Genomic DNA, 17,721 nt, shown 5'->3' with positions numbered 1-17,721 from the left:
AGCCTGCTTTTAAGAGGGTTCGTCAAATGTGTGGGCCCTCCAGTGTGTAGACACCTTTGACCTTGCATTTATTTTCAATCCATCACGACCTTCCTACCTTTACTTCTCTACTTAGATAACTTAGATGCCATTACTTTAGTAACTCTCTTGCTAGTAATCTAAATTCCTTTGACCCTTCTATATGGCAGAACCCCCACCCTGGAAGAATCCAGTTGCAAATTTTCTGTAGCAGTAACTGATCATTTTGGAAAAGTCACACAAGGGGGTGCATCAGTTCCACTAAAAACTTAAGACCACCAACCACAAGTAGACCCTCAGTACTGTCTATCATGCATTTCTTTGATCATTTCACTGTCCATCCCTGCAGTCCATAGTAGACATTGTCTACACTCCTCAAACAGTTGATCCCTCCTTACCACCCTTGGCTGTCACTCTCAGCCAATGACCTTGCCTTTACTTTGAGTTTATCCTGTTTGGTGTTTTGTTGAGTTTCTTGATGTGTAGATTCATATCTTTCATCAAAGTTTTCAGCTATTCTGTTTTCAAAAAAATTTTTTTTCTGCTCCTTTTTCTCTCCTCACCTTCTGGAACTACCATCACGTGTGTGTGTTGGTACACTTGGTGTTCCAATGGGTCTCTGCATCTCTGTTCATTTTTCTTCATTTATTTGTCTGTCTGTTCTTCAGACAGAATAATCTCGATGATCCTATCTTCAGTTCACTGATTCTTCCTTCTGCTAGCTCAGATCTACTGTTGAGGCTCTCTACTGAATTTTTCATTTAAGTTTTTGTACTTTGCTTTTTTTTTTTTAAAGATTATTTATTTATTTATTTGAGAGAGAGCATGAGAAGAGAGAGGTCAGCAGGAGAAGCAGACTCCCCGCAGAGCAGGGATCCCGATGCGGGACTCGATCCCAGGACTCCAGGATCGTGACCCGAACCGAAAGCAGTCACCCAACCAACTGAGCCACCCAGGCGCCCCATAAGTTTTTGTACTTTTCAACTCCATGGTTTTTAATGTTTCTCTTTAATGTCTATCTCTTCATTGATGGTATCTACTAGATGAGATATCATTCTCATGCTTTCCTTTAGTTCTTTAAATACAGTTGTTTAAAACTCCATGAAAATATTTAAAATTTGCTGATTTAAGGGGTTTTTTAAGTGAATTCAAAGCCTGGGCTTCCTCAGAGACAAGTTTTATTAATTGCTTTTTTCCCCCCTCTGTATATTGGCCCTACTTTCTTATTCCTTTACATTACTCACGTTTTCATTGAAAACTTGACACTTCTTATATTATAATGTGGCAGTTCTGGAAACCAGACCTCTCCTTCCCCAAGGTTTTTTGTTTTTGCTATTTGCTGTTTTTTGCTTAGTGACTTATGAACTAGTTTGGTAAAGTCTGTGTTTTTGGTCAAGCAAGTGTGGCCATTAAAGTCTGTTGCCGTTATGATCAGCTAATTATTGGACAAAGATCTCCTTAGATACTTACAGCCCAGACATGGCCTACTCTTTGCTGAGGGGTCCTCTGTGCATGGGTCAGGGCATATCTCCAACACTCAGACAGGCCAGTACAACTTGGCCTTAACCCCTCATTTCCTGCTTGTGCACAGCCTCAAGCTCAGCCAGAGGCAAGAGCCTTGGCCTTATCTGGTCTTTCTTGAGCATGTGCACAATCATATGCATGCTTCTGACCTTCTAGATTCCCAGGAATATATCAGAGCTTTCAAAGCCACTGCTGCTATCTCATTGCCCAGACTTTCCTACCAAGCTTGTTGGTTAGTCTATTGTTTGTGCCAGCTCTTAACTGTTGCTTCAGGCAGCAGCAGCTAAAACATTTACCTGGAGAGACTTTTGACAAACATCTCTCAGAGATCAGCATTAGCACTGGGCGAGTTTGAGTCAACTGAAAGAGGCTTTCAAGTAGGATCTTCTAAAGAACAACCAGACAGGTTGGTCTATCTGTGAAACAGCTGTTCATTGGGAATGAAGCTTTGACAAAGTTCAACTCATTCTTCCTCCTCCAGTCTTGGAAATATGGGCTGTTATTTTTCAAGCTTACAGCTGAGCTGGCAACAGGGGATGGTACTAAGGTGGGTTAAAACATCACAAAGCTCATCGTTCTTGCCTAGATTCATCAACTATTTTTGAAGAAGCACTTCCCAGGTCACTGAAAGCCTTTGGTTAATTTCCAGAGTTCTGAAAAAATTGATTCTGACAATATTTGTCATTTTTTGACAATTTATCTTTTACCTGTGAATGGGCCCCTCTTTTGTATGTTTGTTATACTTTTGTTGAAATTATATTTTGAATATTATAATGAGATAATTCTGGAAATCAGGTTCTCCTCTTTCCTTAGGCATTGCTGTTCTTGCTTGTTCTCATTGCTGTTCTGCAGTTGTCCATTTGTATAGTGATTTTCCAAACCACTTTTTACAAAGACTGTTTTCCCTCTCATGTGTGGTGTCTCTTATCGCCTTGGTCATCCAATGGCCTGACCGATTTCCTTAAATGTCTTGATCCGATGAGAAAAGAAATATGTTTTAGAAGTTCTGTCTCTCTAAATGATTTGACAGACACTGCGTGGGAAGCCACTTCAGCCCAGAGGCGCTGAGATGGTGACCAGCCTCTCTGCCAGTTCCATAGTGGACTGCAAAGGAGTGCAGAACACGCAACTCTGATTTTTGGAGGAAAAGATCCTTATTGTCCAACATGCCACCAACTGTCCCCATCAGGAATGCAGGGAGCCATCCCTACAGCTGCCTGTTACGGGACCAGGGGCTGGGAAATGGTAGCTACTCGCAAAACACCAAAATTCATGGATATTTACTAGGCTCTTTGTTCATCAGGCATTCTTGCTGCAAGTTTTCAGCTAGACTCCAGAGTTCTGAAAATGGTTGGTTTTGGTATTTCTTGCCAGTTCCAAGAATTGTTTTGGTAAAAGGAGTGATTCTTGGAGCTTCCTACTTCACCATCTACCATGATGTCATAGACTTTTTGTACTTATCTGACTCTTACTCTTTTGAAGGAGGATTTTTTTTTTTTTCTGGAAATCTCTCAGATAGTCTTTTTCTCCTTGGATGTGCTTAGGTATAGGTGAATCGTTTTTCTTTTATTCAGCATGGACTTTACAGACTTTCAGTCTGAAGTACTGGATTTTTCTTTAGTTCTGGGAAATTTCTATAAATGGTAGAACTTATGGATTAATCTGAATTGCCTCTTTTCTCTTGTTTTCTATCTCTTTGTTTTGGCATGTTTCCTCAGCTTTATCTTTGAAATTGAAATTTAGGGTTTATCCATGTCTATTTCATTATCTGGTCCTTAAATAGAATATTTTCTTTTAGTGTTCATCTTTCTCATTGCATTTTTTCCCCATTTGCTCCTTTTTTCCATGCGTTCTGTTTGCTTAAAGAAATGTCAGCTCTTGGGGCACCTGGGTAGCTCAGTGGGTTAAGCCTCTGCCTTCAGCTCAGGTCATGATCTCAGGGTTCTGGGATCGAGCCCTGCATCAGGCTCTCTGCTCAGCGGGGAACCTGATTCCCCCTCTCTCTCTGCCTGCCTCTCTGCCTACTTGTGATTTCTCTATCAAATAAGTAAAATAAAATAAAAAAAGAAATGTCAGCTCTTCGTATCAGCTATTCTGAACCCTCATTTTGGTCTTTCCTTTTTTTTGTGTTGTGGATTTTCTTCAGTGTCTGGTGAACACTGGGTTAATGCCTGTGTTTGAATGAAAGACCACATTGTCATTTTGATTAGTAGAGATCATATATACAGGAGGTCACTTTGTAGTCCTATGGATCTATTCTGAAGAGGTTGCTCCTGGTGAGAGGTCAGACCGCAGGCCCTAGTGATGGTATCTGTTGACCTCCAGTCTTCCCATTTAGGGTGAATGGTAGGGAAGCAGGAGAGCACGATAGCCTGTCTCATGTATCGCAACCACATTGGTCCCATTGTGCTCGATCTTAGTCACCTCCAACTCTGCTATGTCTCTCTCCAAAATCCCAGCACCACCCCCCTGTAGTCCCTCCCCAAGCCAATCTCCCACCATAATCAGACTTCAGAGGACCCATGAGGAGGCACATGTTTCCTATATGAACACTGACTTTCCACTCTACAGTTTTGAGGAAGACTCCCATTCACAGAGGAAGATTACTATACACAGGCTGAAACCTTTTTTTCCAACCTGCACGTTTTTACACTCATAAACAACTTTAACAATTATCCTCTGTAGCAGCAGCCTAGACCTTGTCCCTTTTACCCTAAATTCTAACTCATAAAACATGTTAGTGAAGCTTTATTGTGTACTCGTTTTGTCCAATAGAAAAGTAGTGTTTTCACTGAATTACCTGATTAATTTGTTAGGTTCGTCAGCTCCGTAGTTAATTAGTATTCTGCTTATGTGTGATCTTTGGGTCACTGACTACTTTCTTTTCTTCCAACAGAGAGATTATTTACCTTGTGAGCCAAGTGATGCCGATTTTCGCTCCCTTTCATCTATTTGATGCACTCGCAGTGAGTACTTGGAGTGATTTAACTCTAATACACAAGGCAAAATGTGTTTTGTGTTTCTAACTTCTGAATTAAACATCTATGATGTCATCTTTGAGAAGAGAGACCTCTTGCTTCAGGCGTTCTTAGCCATTTGTGGGAAAGACAGGGTACCCTAGCATAGCATCCCAAGGTAGAAGAAACCAGAGTTACCCAACCTCTTCTTTATCTGGGGGGCTAAATGCACGTGTGACATCCGAGTCATCTGATTCTGCTGTATTGGCCAAGGTGATTCTGCTGTATTGGCCAAGGCAGGCCAGGCCACCTTTGGGTTCATTCTGACCACTAAAAAGTCCTTCCCTAGGCTGATTTGCTAGAGATATGTAGGTATTTGAAGACCCTGCTTCTGTACCCCAGAATGATGCCTTGAGGCTTACTCTCAATTTCAGCAATTAGCCCTTATGAGATGATTTCTAGGTACATTTGCCATCTTGCTTTTCCCCCCAGGGGATTTCCTCTGTTTGTTCACATCCCTCTGAAGATGTGGTACTCATGTTGAGCACTGGCTGTGTTAAGAATAATGTGGAAGAGAGCAGGACAATCATCACCACTCTGGTTCTGGGCATTTTTTAAGCGCATGGTCACATTAATATTTTTCCGCCATGATATCAGACTGGTTTCTGCTGAGATATCCATCAGTGAACCTCTACATTTTTTAACATATGCTTTTTAAAAAAAAAAAAAGGTTTATTCATGGGGTGCCTGGGTGTCTCAGCTGGTTAAACTTCTGCCTTTGGCTCAGGTCATGATCCTATGGTCCTGGGATGGAGCCCCACTTCAGGCTCCCTGCTCAGTGGGGAGTCTGCTTCTCCCTCTCCCTCGGCCTATCTCCCCTGCTTGTGCCCTCTTTCTCTCTCTGAAATAAATTAAGATCTTTTAAAAAAATTATTTGTTTATTTGGTGGGGAAGGATAGAGGGAGAGAGAAACTTAAGCGGACTCCATGCTGAGGGTGGAGTCTGATGCAGGGCTCGATCCCACAACCCTGCGATCATGACCTGATCCTAAATAAGAGTCCGGTGTTTAACCAAATGAGCCACCCAGGCGCGCCACAGAATATTTTAAAATAGAGATTTAAATAACATTACCTGATGGGTTTCTAATGAAAGTTGCTGTAGTATATTGTTGTTAACATAACCTCAAAAGCGTAACCTTTTTCTCTATCTCTTACATAATGTTCAATTCTCGTTTTGAGATGGAGCTGTTTGACCATATCCAAAATTGTGATATGTTAACATAGTATTCCAAACTTGATGTGATTACAGGGAAATGATTGCAGTGTTGGTTTTGGTATTCCTCTCTTTAGGGCACCTGCGGGGGAGTCCTTCGAGGTACAGGGAAACAAAAGATCGGTGCTATCTTGAATGCCGTTGGTTATTATGTTTTCGGTTTTCCCATTGGAGTATCTTTGATGTTTGCTGCTAAACTTGGGATAATAGGTATGTTTTTGATTCTTCGGTGATCAACCTCAAGTCTCATCTGTCTTATTAAGAAAAACTGCTTGAGATACAAAGCAGCATTATTTTCCTGTGTACAACACTGGAAATGCAGTCTCGAACAAAGTAGACATGATCTGTGCCCTCAGGATGAGTTCAGGATTAATTAATTACCCAGTAATTCCATTTGGGTTCAGTACGGCAGGAGAGAAGACCTTGGCCCTGTGAGCACCTATCATGGGTTGGAGGACAGAGTTACCAGAATGGGCATGCCTAAGGTAGTCCTGCTTTAGCCTCAGACCTGAAACGTGATGAATTACCTAGGTGAAGCGAACACCATTTATTGAAAAACATTCTTTCCCCACTGAATGATCTTGGCACACTTGTTGAATATTAGTTGGCCATAGATGTATGAGCTTATTTCTGGACTCTCTCTTCTATTCCACTAGTGTCTATGTCTGGCTTGTACCAGCACCACTCTGTTTTGATTACTGTAGCTGCAGAGTAATTTTTGAGATCAGGGAGTGTAAGCCTTCCAGCTTTATTCTTTTTAAATTTTGTTTTGGCTATTTGAGGATTCTTGGAATTCCATATGAACTTGAAGGTCAGGTTTTCCATTTTTACACCAAAAAAATTAGAATTTTTTCCTAGATTGAATCTGTACATTGCTTAGGAGAAAATAATGGAATCTTAACAATAATAAGCCTTCCAATCCATGAACACAGAATGTCTTTCCATTTATTTAGGTCTTTAATTTCTTCCAGTCAATGTTTTGTAATTTTCCATGTTATCCATTTCCTTGGTTAGATTTATTCCTAGATATTTTATTCTTTTGGATACAATTGTGAATAGAATTATTTTCTTAATTTCCTTTTCAGATTGTTATGGCGTATTAAAACACAGCTGATTTTTGTGTGTTGATCTAAGTTTATGGAATTTGTTAGCTGTAGTATTTTTTAATGTGTGGATTTTTTTAAGGATTTTCTATATATAGGATCATGTCATATGTAATTAGAAATAATTTTTCTCTATTTCTAATTTTTTACATTTTATTTTATTTTATCAAGATAAGTGTCCTCTTTAATCCCCATCACCTAGTTCCCTCTTTTCCTCCAATATCCCCCATCTTAGTTCTTTATAGTTAAGGGTCTCTTTCTTAGTTTGTCTCTCTTTTTTTTCCTTTACTCCTTTGTTTTGTTTCTTAAGTTCCACATTTGAGTGAAACCGTATGGTATTTGTCTTTGACTGACTTATCTTGCTTTGCATTAATTTACTCTAGCTCTATCCATGCTGTTGCAAATGGCAAGATTTCATTCTTTTTAATGCCTGAATAATTTTCCGTTGCATATATGGACCATATTTTCCTTATCCATCCATCTATTGATGGACACTGGGTTGCTTCCATATCTTGGTTATTATCAACAATGCTGTAATAAATATAGGGATGGATGTATATGTATTTATCGATCTGTCTATCTATCTATCTATCTATCTATATCTTTTTGAAATAGTATTTTCATTTTCTTTGGGTAAATATCCAGAAGCAGGATTGTTGGATCATGTGGTAGTTCTACTTTTATTTCTTTTTTTTTAAGATCTTATTTATTTATTCGACAGAGAGAGAGAGAGATCATGAGTAGGCAGAGCAGCAGGCAGAGAGAGAGGTGAGGGGGAGCAGGCTCCCCGCTGAGCAGAGAGCCCGATGCGGGGCTTGATCCCAGGACCCTGAGATCACAACCTGGGCCCAAGGCAGAGGCTCAACCCACTGAGACACCCATGCGCCCCTCCTTTTATTTCTTTGAGGAACCTTCATACTATTTCCCTAAGTGACTACACACATCCACATTCCCACCCACAGTGTATGAGGTTCCCTTTTTTTTTTTTTTAAGATTTTTATTTATTTATTTGCGACAGAGAGAGTGCGCACATGAGTAGGAGAAGGGGCAGAGGGAGAGGGAGAAGCAGGCACCTCGCTGAGCAGGAAGCCTGATGTGGGGCTTGATTCTGGACCCTGGGATCACAACCTGAGCCAAAAGCAGGTGCTTAACTGACTGAGCCAGCCAGGTTCCTCAAGGTTCTCTTTTCTTCATATCCTTGAAAACACTTTTTAATTCTTGTCTTTCTTGTACTAGCCACTCTGACTTGTGTGAGGTGATATCTGATACCTTTGATTTGCATTTCCCTGTTGGTTAGTGATATTTTCACGTGTCTGTTAGCCATCTGTAAGTCTTTGGAAAAAATGTTGATTCAGGTTCTCTGACCATTTCTTAATCAGATTGTTTTTTGGAGTTGAGTTATATGACTTCTTTTTATATATATTTTGGGTATTAACCCCTCATCAGATACATCATTTGCAAATATCTTCTCCCAATCTCCCAAAGGTAGATTGCCTTTTTGGCTTTTTGATGGTTTCCTGTGCTGTGTGAAAGCTTTTTATTTTGGTGTAGTCCCAATAGTTTTTCGTTTTTGTTTTCCTTGCCTGAGGAGATACATCCATAAATATGTCTAAGAGATTACTGCTTATGTTTTCTTTTGGGAGTTTTATGGTTTGGGGGTTTCACATTTAGGTCTGTACTCCATTTTAAGTTAATTTGTGTGTATGGTATAAAAAAGTGGTTTAGTTTCATTCTTTTTCATGTGGCTATACAGTTTCCCCAACACCATTTTTTTTAAGATTTTATTTATTTATTTGACAAACAGAAATCACAAGTAGGCAGAGAGGCAGGCAGAGAGAGAGAGAGAGGAGGAAGCAGGCTCCCCGCTGAGCAGAGAGCCTGATGTGGGACTTGATCCCAGGACCCTGGGATCATGACCCAAACTGAAGGCAGAGGCTTAACCCACTGAGCCACCCAAGTGCCCTGAATTTTATTTTTTTAGTGAAAAAATAGTCTGATTAGAGGACTTACTAAATGCCGTAGAATGTAGTCAAATAGGTTTAGTTCTGCATCCAATCAGTACATTTTTCCATGTAAAAATTTTGAATCTACTCCAGTTCTCTGTGAAATTTTAATCTTGCAGCTGTCATAAGAGCCTCCCTCTGTCCACACAGACAGGTGCTTAGTTTCTTATCTTGACTTTTTAGGAAACATTACTTGGTGGCCTAAAGAATAACTGTTTTCAATGTCATCTCTCTTTTCATGCCTGGGGGCCTTTGTGTGGCTGATTAATGTCAAGCTGGGCTTCATCATTCTCTGTTTGGGACACAGACCTGCCAAATGTTTATTACTGTCTCGTAGTGCTACCAAACACTGCCCTAAATCCCTGGGAAATACTGTTTACCTAAATTGGGAGAGCCCCTGTCCTCCTCAATAAGCTGCTAGGGTTTAATAATTCTTCTTCACTTAAAAAAAAAACAAAATGCTAAAACCTCTCTCTCAGTAGAACCTAACGCTTCTTTAGAATAAGCAGATTTCCCTCTCTTTGTTCACTAAGAGGCTTTTTACCGTTGTACTTAGTAGGTGCTCAGATTTGTTCAAAAGTCCTTTTAAATTATTAAAATTTTACTTTAATGGTATGGAAATTTGGGGAATTGCTTAAAACACACAGAAAATTAAATTACCTTTAGTTACCCTGCTGAGCTAGAACAGCAGAGGCATTCAATGTATTTTATGCCAGTGTTTTTTCTATTATTCACAGATGTAGGGTTATATTGACTATATAATTTCCTCCCATTCCATGTTAAAGACATGGTTTTTAGTACCTCTACACTACTTCCTTGTATCATTTCTTCAATGCTTCCCTGACAGTGGACATTTAAGTTGCTTCTTGTTATTTATGTATTTTTTAAGATTTTATTTATTTATTTGACAGAGAGGGACAGAGAGAACAGCAGAGGGAGCTACAGAGAGGGAGGGAGAAGCAGGCTCCCCTGCCCCGGGGGGCTCCCTGCTCAGTGGGGAGCCTGCTTCTCCCTCCTCTGCAGCCCCCTGCTTGTGCTCTCTCTCTCTGCCAAATAAATAAATAAAATATTAAGTAAGTAAGTAAGTAAATAAATTGCTTCTCTTTATAAATAGGATTGTGCTGAGCCTCCTAGGTGTGTGAATTACTAAGTTCCCTGACTCTTTCCTCAGGATGGATTCCTAGGAATAGAATCACCCCCTCAAAGGGATGTCAGTCCACTTGCTTCTGAACGGAAGAGAAGTTTTGTTTAATTCTGAGGAGTTTGGTTAAATTCCAGTTTTGTTTCATTATGAGGAACCACAGCAGACTGGCGTCCGTGTGCCTTTGCCAGTGTGGGGCGCCGGACGTGGAATGAATGAATGAATGAATGGACTCATTGACAATCTCTGCCAGATTCCATCTCTCACCAAAGCAGCCAGCTTGGTAGCGGAACTGTTGACATACGAGTGGATATTTTACCTCCATTTTGGTATATAATGGACATTTAACTAGCTTAAATAGTTTCATAGGTGAATAGGCATTGGTTTTATCTTTTTTCTTTTTTTTGAAAGGATCCATTTATATTCTCAGTAAACTTGTCCACACGACAGTTGGTTTCCCCTGGGTCTGGGCCTCTCCTGCCTCTGCCGGCAGGGCCTGACCTGGAGCTGTCACAGCCACTCCCCCTGCCCCCACGGTGAGAGCTGCTGCCCTTCTCGGGGACTCTGGGCTGTGGGTCACTGTTGCGGCGCTCTGTTCAGTGGCTTCTGTAGCCCTTCTCACCCTTCCAGCCAGCACGTTTGCAGCCTTGCCTGTTGTCTGTCTTCCCCAGTAGCGTGTAAGCTCCCGGAGGGCCCTGATCTCGCCAGCCTGTCCCACTCCGTGTTGCTAGCCCTCAAAACCCGACCTGCCACAAAGAAGCCAGTACGTATTTGTTAAATCAGTGTATAAGCAGCAAACAGTTCTGTGCTGTTTTGACTGTTTATTGCCAGAGTGACTGCCGCTGATCGATCAGTGTAAACTTGAGTCTAGTGCCGGTCTATACTTCTGTAAATTTTTAAGGTAGTTATTTTTTTTTTTAAGATTTTGTTTATTTATTTATTTGACAGAGAGAGAGAGATCACAAGTAGGCAGAGAGGCAGGCAGAGAGAAAGGGGGAAGCAGGCTCCCCGCTGAGTGGAGAGCCTGATGTGGGGCTCGATGCCAGGACCCTGAGATCATGACCTGAGCTGAAGGCAGAGGCTTTAACCCACTGGGCCACCCAGGCGCCCCAGGAAGTTATTTTAGCTGAAGTTGTATTAACTCTATAGACATAGTAATCTTGGAAGAATGTGAACGATGACAGAACATAACAGAAGAACACCTAAGCCATGATTCTCATCCTGTATCCGTAGGTCTCTGGTCTGGATTGATCATCTGTGTTTTCTTTCAAGCCCTTTTCTATCTGGTGCTCATCTGCAGGACGAACTGGAAGAGAACTGCCGAGCAGGTAACAGCATCTTCTGGAAGGGTGGCTCTTTCTCGGTCCCGTGGCTCTGTGAGGAACCTGAAGGTCAAATGCTAAGGAGGCCATTGGCAGCATGACTGCTTCATTTCATGGCAAGTGTCTAATGTGAGTTCGGGGCAGAAGGACAGCTCGTTTCAGCACATTTTCTTCTTTGTTCCATGAGTTCAGTATCTACTCACTAGGGTTCAACAACAAATGAGGAATTAGCTTAGAAAATATTTTGCTGTTTTAGTATAAAAATAGTGGATTTTTATCCTGATTATACAGACTTCTCTGTGTTTAGGCCTCTTTTTTTTATTTTTATTTTTTTAATTTGACACAGAGAGAGATCACAAGGAGACAGAGAGGCAGGCAGAGAGAGAGGAAGAAGCAGGCTCTCCACCAAGCAGAGAGCCCGATGCAGGTCTCGATCCCAGGACCCTGAGATCATGACCCGAGCTGAAGGCAGAGGCTTTAACCCACTGAGCCACCCAGGCGCCCCTCGGCCTCTCCTTAGAAACACTTTTGGTCCACGTTTTCCTAAAAGGCAGCGTGCTGAGGATCTGTGATCAGTGAGGAATGCTTGGGGGAAGAGCCATAACCTCCGGGTATAGGAACGGGATGGCGACTCTATGGGCCTCTCTGGGTGTGACTTGTGAGCTGTGTTTATTCTGTGAAGATGAGATGGATGACAAGTTGGGGTAGGGGATGTGTTACTGATAGGGAGACAGGCGCTGAATTTAGTGCACAAAGTGCCCCTGCTTCAATTTTGTGTCCTGTCCCCCGGGTTCACATGCCTTTGGTTTTCCTAGTTTGATGTATGGTGTCTTTCCTACCTTAGCATGACGTATGGAAGGAGGAAGTAGTACCGGACATTGAGCTGGGCCATAAACCGCCCTTTATATGATAACGCCATTCATCTTTAGACTTTATTTTGTATAGCAGGGCTTAAGAACACCGAAATGTGCAGTGCAAGAAAAATATGAAAATTGCAACTACTGGCACAAGTTGCCTTTTACATTATGATTGTGAGCTGAGCACTGGGGAGAATAGCGGTTGTCCGGGGTCACGTTCTATGGTCATTGATGTTTTCAGGACCAGAAAGGACAGTGCTAGATGTTAGAGCTCTTTTTTTTTTTCAAGATTATTTATTTATCTGAGAGACAGAGCAGGAGAGGAGCAGGGGGAGGGGCAGAGGGAGAAGCAGATTCCCCACTGGGCAGGGAGGCCAATGGGGGACTTGATCCCAGGACCCCAGGATCATGCCCTGAGCCGTGGGCAGACACTTAACCGACTAAGCCACCCGGGCGCCCCGATGTTAGAGCTCATTAGGAGAGGTTCTATCGGTAGCTCGGGTGAAATTTTAACAAGAGAATACTCGCCCAACTTGATGTACACTTCATTGGCTTCTTTGACGCTTGTTTTCAGGCACAGGTCCGAGCTGGGCTTAAAGGGATCAAAGAGACCACACCGTCACCAGCAGGTAACAGAGCACAGTCTAGTGGCCTTGATCTGCCTCATGAGGCTGAAACTTAGTGTAACCACAGTTAATAAGTTATGAGATCCTGCTCTCCTGCGTAATAATCTTGTCCCTGCCCTACTAATTGGGAGATCAACGGTGGGTTCTCCTGTGAAATGTTCTCAATGTAATTTCACATAATACCAGGCAATAATTGATGGTCATTGCCGACAGTGTGTCCTAAGGAAACTTCCCATAGTATCTCTTTACTGAACCCTGTACGTAAGGGTATATACGCCACTGTCTTCTGCCATCAGATCTACCCGTCTTGGAGAAAGAAGTAACTGACGGAGTGGTTCTGCCTGATGTCCTCACACCCGAGAGCCAGACCTTCCAACTAATGGTCCTAGAGGAAAGCAGCCAGTACGCCGTGTCAACCATCGGGGATGTCCTGACAGGAAGCCAGTTGATTTTCTATCGTGGAATAGCTCTAGCTGTCGCCGTCGCTGTTCTTTTAGCGGGCATTTTAGTAAGGGTCTTCAATGACCGTGGCTAAAATAGAAGAATTAGCACCAGCCCACAGACTAGACATAATCATTCCATGTTGTCTTAGTTGTCCCAAGAGTCTGCACTGTCCTCGTGGAGATCAAGACCGGAGGTGGAATTCTAAGTTTCTCCCAGACGTTAACTCTATCATGGCTTATAAATCTGTAAATTTGATTGTCCCTGCTGGATGTGTTCTGTGCTCTTATGTTGAATGTCTTCCCTCTTTCAGGAAAGTTCATTGCCGTGTAAAACTGATTGCTGAACCAGCTTTGTTTGTATTTCTCTGTTAGTGTATTTAATCTTACCAGTGGGTATGTATTAAGTGCCTGTTCAAGTTCTATCTCAGGTATGGCCATACAAGCTTTTATAAAATTAAACACCTTAAAACTGAAAATGCATGCTAATGATATTTGAGGCTATAAAAGCTATCGAAATGCTAACTTTTAGTTTTGGGCCTTCAAATACATTTTTGTGGCAACTTTTGTATTAAAGAATCAATCTGTGTTTTCTTCTGCTGCTCAGCTCCCCAAATGCGGCCCTCTCCCAGCAGGGTTTTAAAGCCTTTATGGGGAGTTTGAGCAATCCAAATAGAAAATACTAAAAACAAACAAACAAACAAAACCTAATATTGGGGATCCCCTCCACAAAGCCCACCAAGTGACCAGTGTCCCCATTGGCTTTTCATCTCTTTCTCTGAAATGAGAACAAGCCTAGGATGACCAGACAGCTGTGAAAAAACAGTAATACAAGAAGGCAACTGAAAAGAAACCAAGACTTCATAGGGTAAAGAAGACTTACATCCTCAAAGGGATAACCCCAAATACTGCAACCATGATCTAGAACAGGAAGCTCTAGAATGAAACATTCAGGAAAACTTTGGAGCTAAAATTCACATAACATAAAATTAACCAGTTAAAGTGTATAATTCAGTAGCATTTTGTACATTTACATTTACACATTTACACAAATTACATTTGTGATTTTCTGTTTGTTTTTAAACTATTGGTTTTTTTAAAGGTTTTATTTGAGGCACCTGGGTGGCTCAGTGGGTTAAGTGTCTGCTCAGGTCATGATCTCAGGGTCTTGGGATGGAGCCCCACATCAGGCTCCTCCTCAGTGAGGAGCCTGCTTCTCCTCTACCTCTGCCTGCCCCTTCCCCTGCTTGTGTGCTGTCTCTCTTTGTCAAATAAATAAGTAAAATATTTTTTTAAAAATGTTTTATTTAATTATTTATTTGAGAGAGAGAGCACAAGCAGGGGAGGGGCAGAAGGAGAGGGAAAAGCAGACTCCCTACCGAGCAGGGGGCCTGATGTGGGGCTCGATCCCAGGACCCTGAGATCATGATCTGAACCAAAGGTAGATGCTTACCTGACTGAGCCACCCAGGTGCCCAGAAAGTTTCTAATTTTGATGAAGCCCAGTTCATCTATTTTGTTCTTTTTTTTGCTTCTGCTTTTGTCATCATATCTTAAAAATCCATTGCCAGGTGATAAGAAAAAAAAAAAAACAAAAACGTTAAGTACTCTGGGAATCTAAAAACATTATGGAAGAATTTAAAAACAAAATAGAAGACTTTGTTTCCAGCATGACATGTCAGGAGGTTGGAGGTCATCAAGAATTCTCAGTCAAGAGTTCTAGGACTGACTTACTTCTCTGTCACCTGTGACACCAAATATGTGTGGTTCTTCTAGGCAAACAACCAGTTTTCCAAATCTCCCAACACCAGCTGGAGATCTGATGATTCCATTGAATTCTGACGCTACGTACCCAGAGTCCGTGTCACACCCCAGATTGAGGCTTAGGGGCTCAGACCCACAAGACTGACCCCAACTCGAGAAGCCCAATTGCAAGTCCACGCCCACCCAACTTTTTCTGACTGACCAGCTGTCAGCTGGGGGTTTTTCAAGGCTCCATTCTTGGATTCGACAATTTGCTAGAACAGCTCACAGGACTCGGGAAGATGCTTGACATATGGCTACTGTTTTATTATGATGGTTACAACTCAGGAAGAGCTCAATGGAAGGGATGCACAGGGGAAGGGACAAGGGGTGATGATGCTCAGAGGTCCCACGCCCCTTCTGGGCATGTCACCCTCCCAGCTCCCCCATGTGCTCACCAGTCCAGAAGCTCTACAAATCCTGTTGCTTAGAAGCTTTTTTGAAGGTTCCATTAGAGAGAGTGATTGATTTGAACCACTGGCCATTGGTGATTGGACTCCTCTCCAGTCACTCTCCCCTTGCTGGAGGTTGGGGGGCGGGGCAGCAGGTCCCAACCCTCTAATCCCATGTTGGTCTTTAAGCGGACCTGACCTTTCCCCATCCTGAAGTTATCCAGGGGCACACGAAGAATGACTTTCTTAGCATAAGCTTGGGCAAGGTTAAAAGGCCTCATCATGCATAACAAAAGATGCTCCTCTCACCTCAGGAAATCCCAAGGGCTTTAGAAGCTCTTGATCAGAAACCTTGGGCACTTGGATGTCACAATAACAAAAGAACAGCTGACTGAACCATCAACTCCTCTTGCTAGATCCCTCAGAGAACTGAGGTCACAAAGATAACTTCTTCCCCAGAAACTGAAGAGATGGACAGATACAGCTTACCAGAGCAGAGGCGGCTGGAGCCAGGAACAGGAAAACAGGAACTGAAACTGACTAGTTGCTAGACAAGCTGAAGAGTTAAAAATTTCAAGGGGGTTTCATCTTAGGTGAGCCCCATAAAATCCCATGAATTTCATCTTCAGGGCCCCGTCAGGTTCTCAGAGTGTAGATAAGCGAAAACTCCCATGCTTCTGTAGGAGGTGAGAGAAATGGGACCATTGAAAAATATGCCCAGCGCATTCTGTGCTGTTCAACCAAAGCCTACCTTCAAGGGAAACTTTTACCAGAGGTAAAAACTACCTTGGGTTTTATCAGAACCTAAGCTGGTGGGAGGGAAAGAAGTAAACTCCAATCCCTCCAGCCTTCCACAAGGAGAAATGAAATACCCACGTAGACCCCTCTATCCTTCCGTCATCCTAAGGGATAGAGGGAAGCAGAATCATTCAGGAAGAGTAGGAACAGTCCAGAGACACACAGGCCCTTTAAAAGACTTGAGTGAGACCTTATCACTGAACACTTCCCTCTGCCACGCCTTACCATCACGTCAGTTGAGCTCCTGTATAATAACAAGAAATTACAACAGAAAGAATGATGTATCTCAAACCTTACTTAACTCTAGCAAAGCCAAAAGACAACAAGGAGAGCAAAAATCAGCAGACACCAGGGGAAATTTTAGCCCCTGGCAGCTACAGTCACAAAAACTATAGACATAGCTTATGCCCCAGGCAGATAAACATAAATCCTCCCATCAGAAACCTGTTGACCTCAGTTCCTTTTATCCAGTTCATCCCGTCTAGCTTCCAACAGGTGGTTCATTACAAGGCCTGCTTAAAGGCAATACAGTTTAGAGAGACAAAGCAAGCATCAGACCAGACTCAGATATGGGAGAGATTTGGGGATGATCAGACTGGAAATTTTAAATAACTAGGATTGATATGTTAAGGGTCTAATGGGAAAAGTGGACAACGTGCAAAAACAGATGGGTCATGCAAATCAGAGAGAGAGAGAGATTCTAGAAATTATCCAAAGGAAAAGTTAGAAATAAGAAATGCTGTAACAGGAAAAAAAAAAAAAAAAAGTAAGTGCCTTTTGTGGGCTTTTTAATAGACTAGACATGACCAGTGAAAGAATCAGTGAGTTTTTAGAAAGTTCAATAGAAACTTCCTGTCTTAGTCTGTTTAGGGGGTGATAGTGAAATACTACAGACGAGTAGCTTATAAGCAACAGAGATTTACTGCTCACGGTCCTGGTGGCTGGGAAGTCCAAGGTCAAGATTCAAGTGTGGTCTCATCCTGTTAAGGGCCTTCTTCCTGGCTCCTAGCCAGTGCCTTCTCATTGAATCCTCAAAAGGTAAGAGGGACAAAGGATCCCTCTGGAGCCTCTTTTAGAACACTGATCCCATCCATTCACTTCCCAAAGGCCCTACTTCCTAATCCTAACACCCTTGGGAATTAGGACTTAAACGTGAATTTGGGATCAAATGTGATTTTGGGGGAACTTAAACATTCAGATATAGCCATTCCCAAATGAAATGCAAAGAGAAAAAGAATGGGAGAAAAAAAGAACATCCAAGAACTGTGGGACAATTAGAAAAGGTGTACCATGAAAAAGAAAGAAAGAAAGAGAAAGAAATTAAAGAAGGAAGGAAGGAAGAAAAAGAAAGTAGGAAAGAAAGAAAAAGAAGGGCGCCTGGGTGGCCCAGTGGGATGAGTCTCTGCCTTCAGCTCGGGTCGTGGTCTCAGTGTCCTGGGATCAAGCCCTGCATTGGGCTCTCTGCT

General features: G+C 42.2%; 1 protein-coding gene across 1 annotated transcript in view; it reads left to right on the top strand.

Annotated features, from left to right (window-relative positions):
* Positions 1-13,738, top strand: part of LOC116857338 (multidrug and toxin extrusion protein 2) — a 63,849-nt gene extending 50,111 nt beyond the window's left edge. Inside the window, exons 13-17 of the mRNA XM_032841323.1 lie at positions 4,439-4,508; positions 5,849-5,981; positions 11,252-11,346; positions 12,772-12,826; positions 13,578-13,738. Of these exons, the coding sequence (XP_032697214.1) occupies positions 4,439-4,508; positions 5,849-5,981; positions 11,252-11,346; positions 12,772-12,826; positions 13,578-13,597 (373 nt within the window). The 3' untranslated portion in view covers positions 13,598-13,738. The remainder of the gene's footprint in view (positions 1-4,438; positions 4,509-5,848; positions 5,982-11,251; positions 11,347-12,771; positions 12,827-13,577) is intronic.
* Positions 13,739-17,721: the final 3,983 nt, after the last annotated feature.

The sequence above is a fragment of the Lontra canadensis genome, unplaced genomic scaffold, assembly GCF_010015895.1.
Source record: "Lontra canadensis isolate GAN:19392208 unplaced genomic scaffold, GSC_riverotter_1.0 scaffold122, whole genome shotgun sequence".
Lineage (NCBI taxonomy): Eukaryota > Metazoa > Chordata > Mammalia > Carnivora > Mustelidae > Lontra > Lontra canadensis.
The sequence above is the reverse complement of the archived record's forward strand: the minus strand, read 5'-3'. Positions and strand labels throughout refer to the sequence as shown.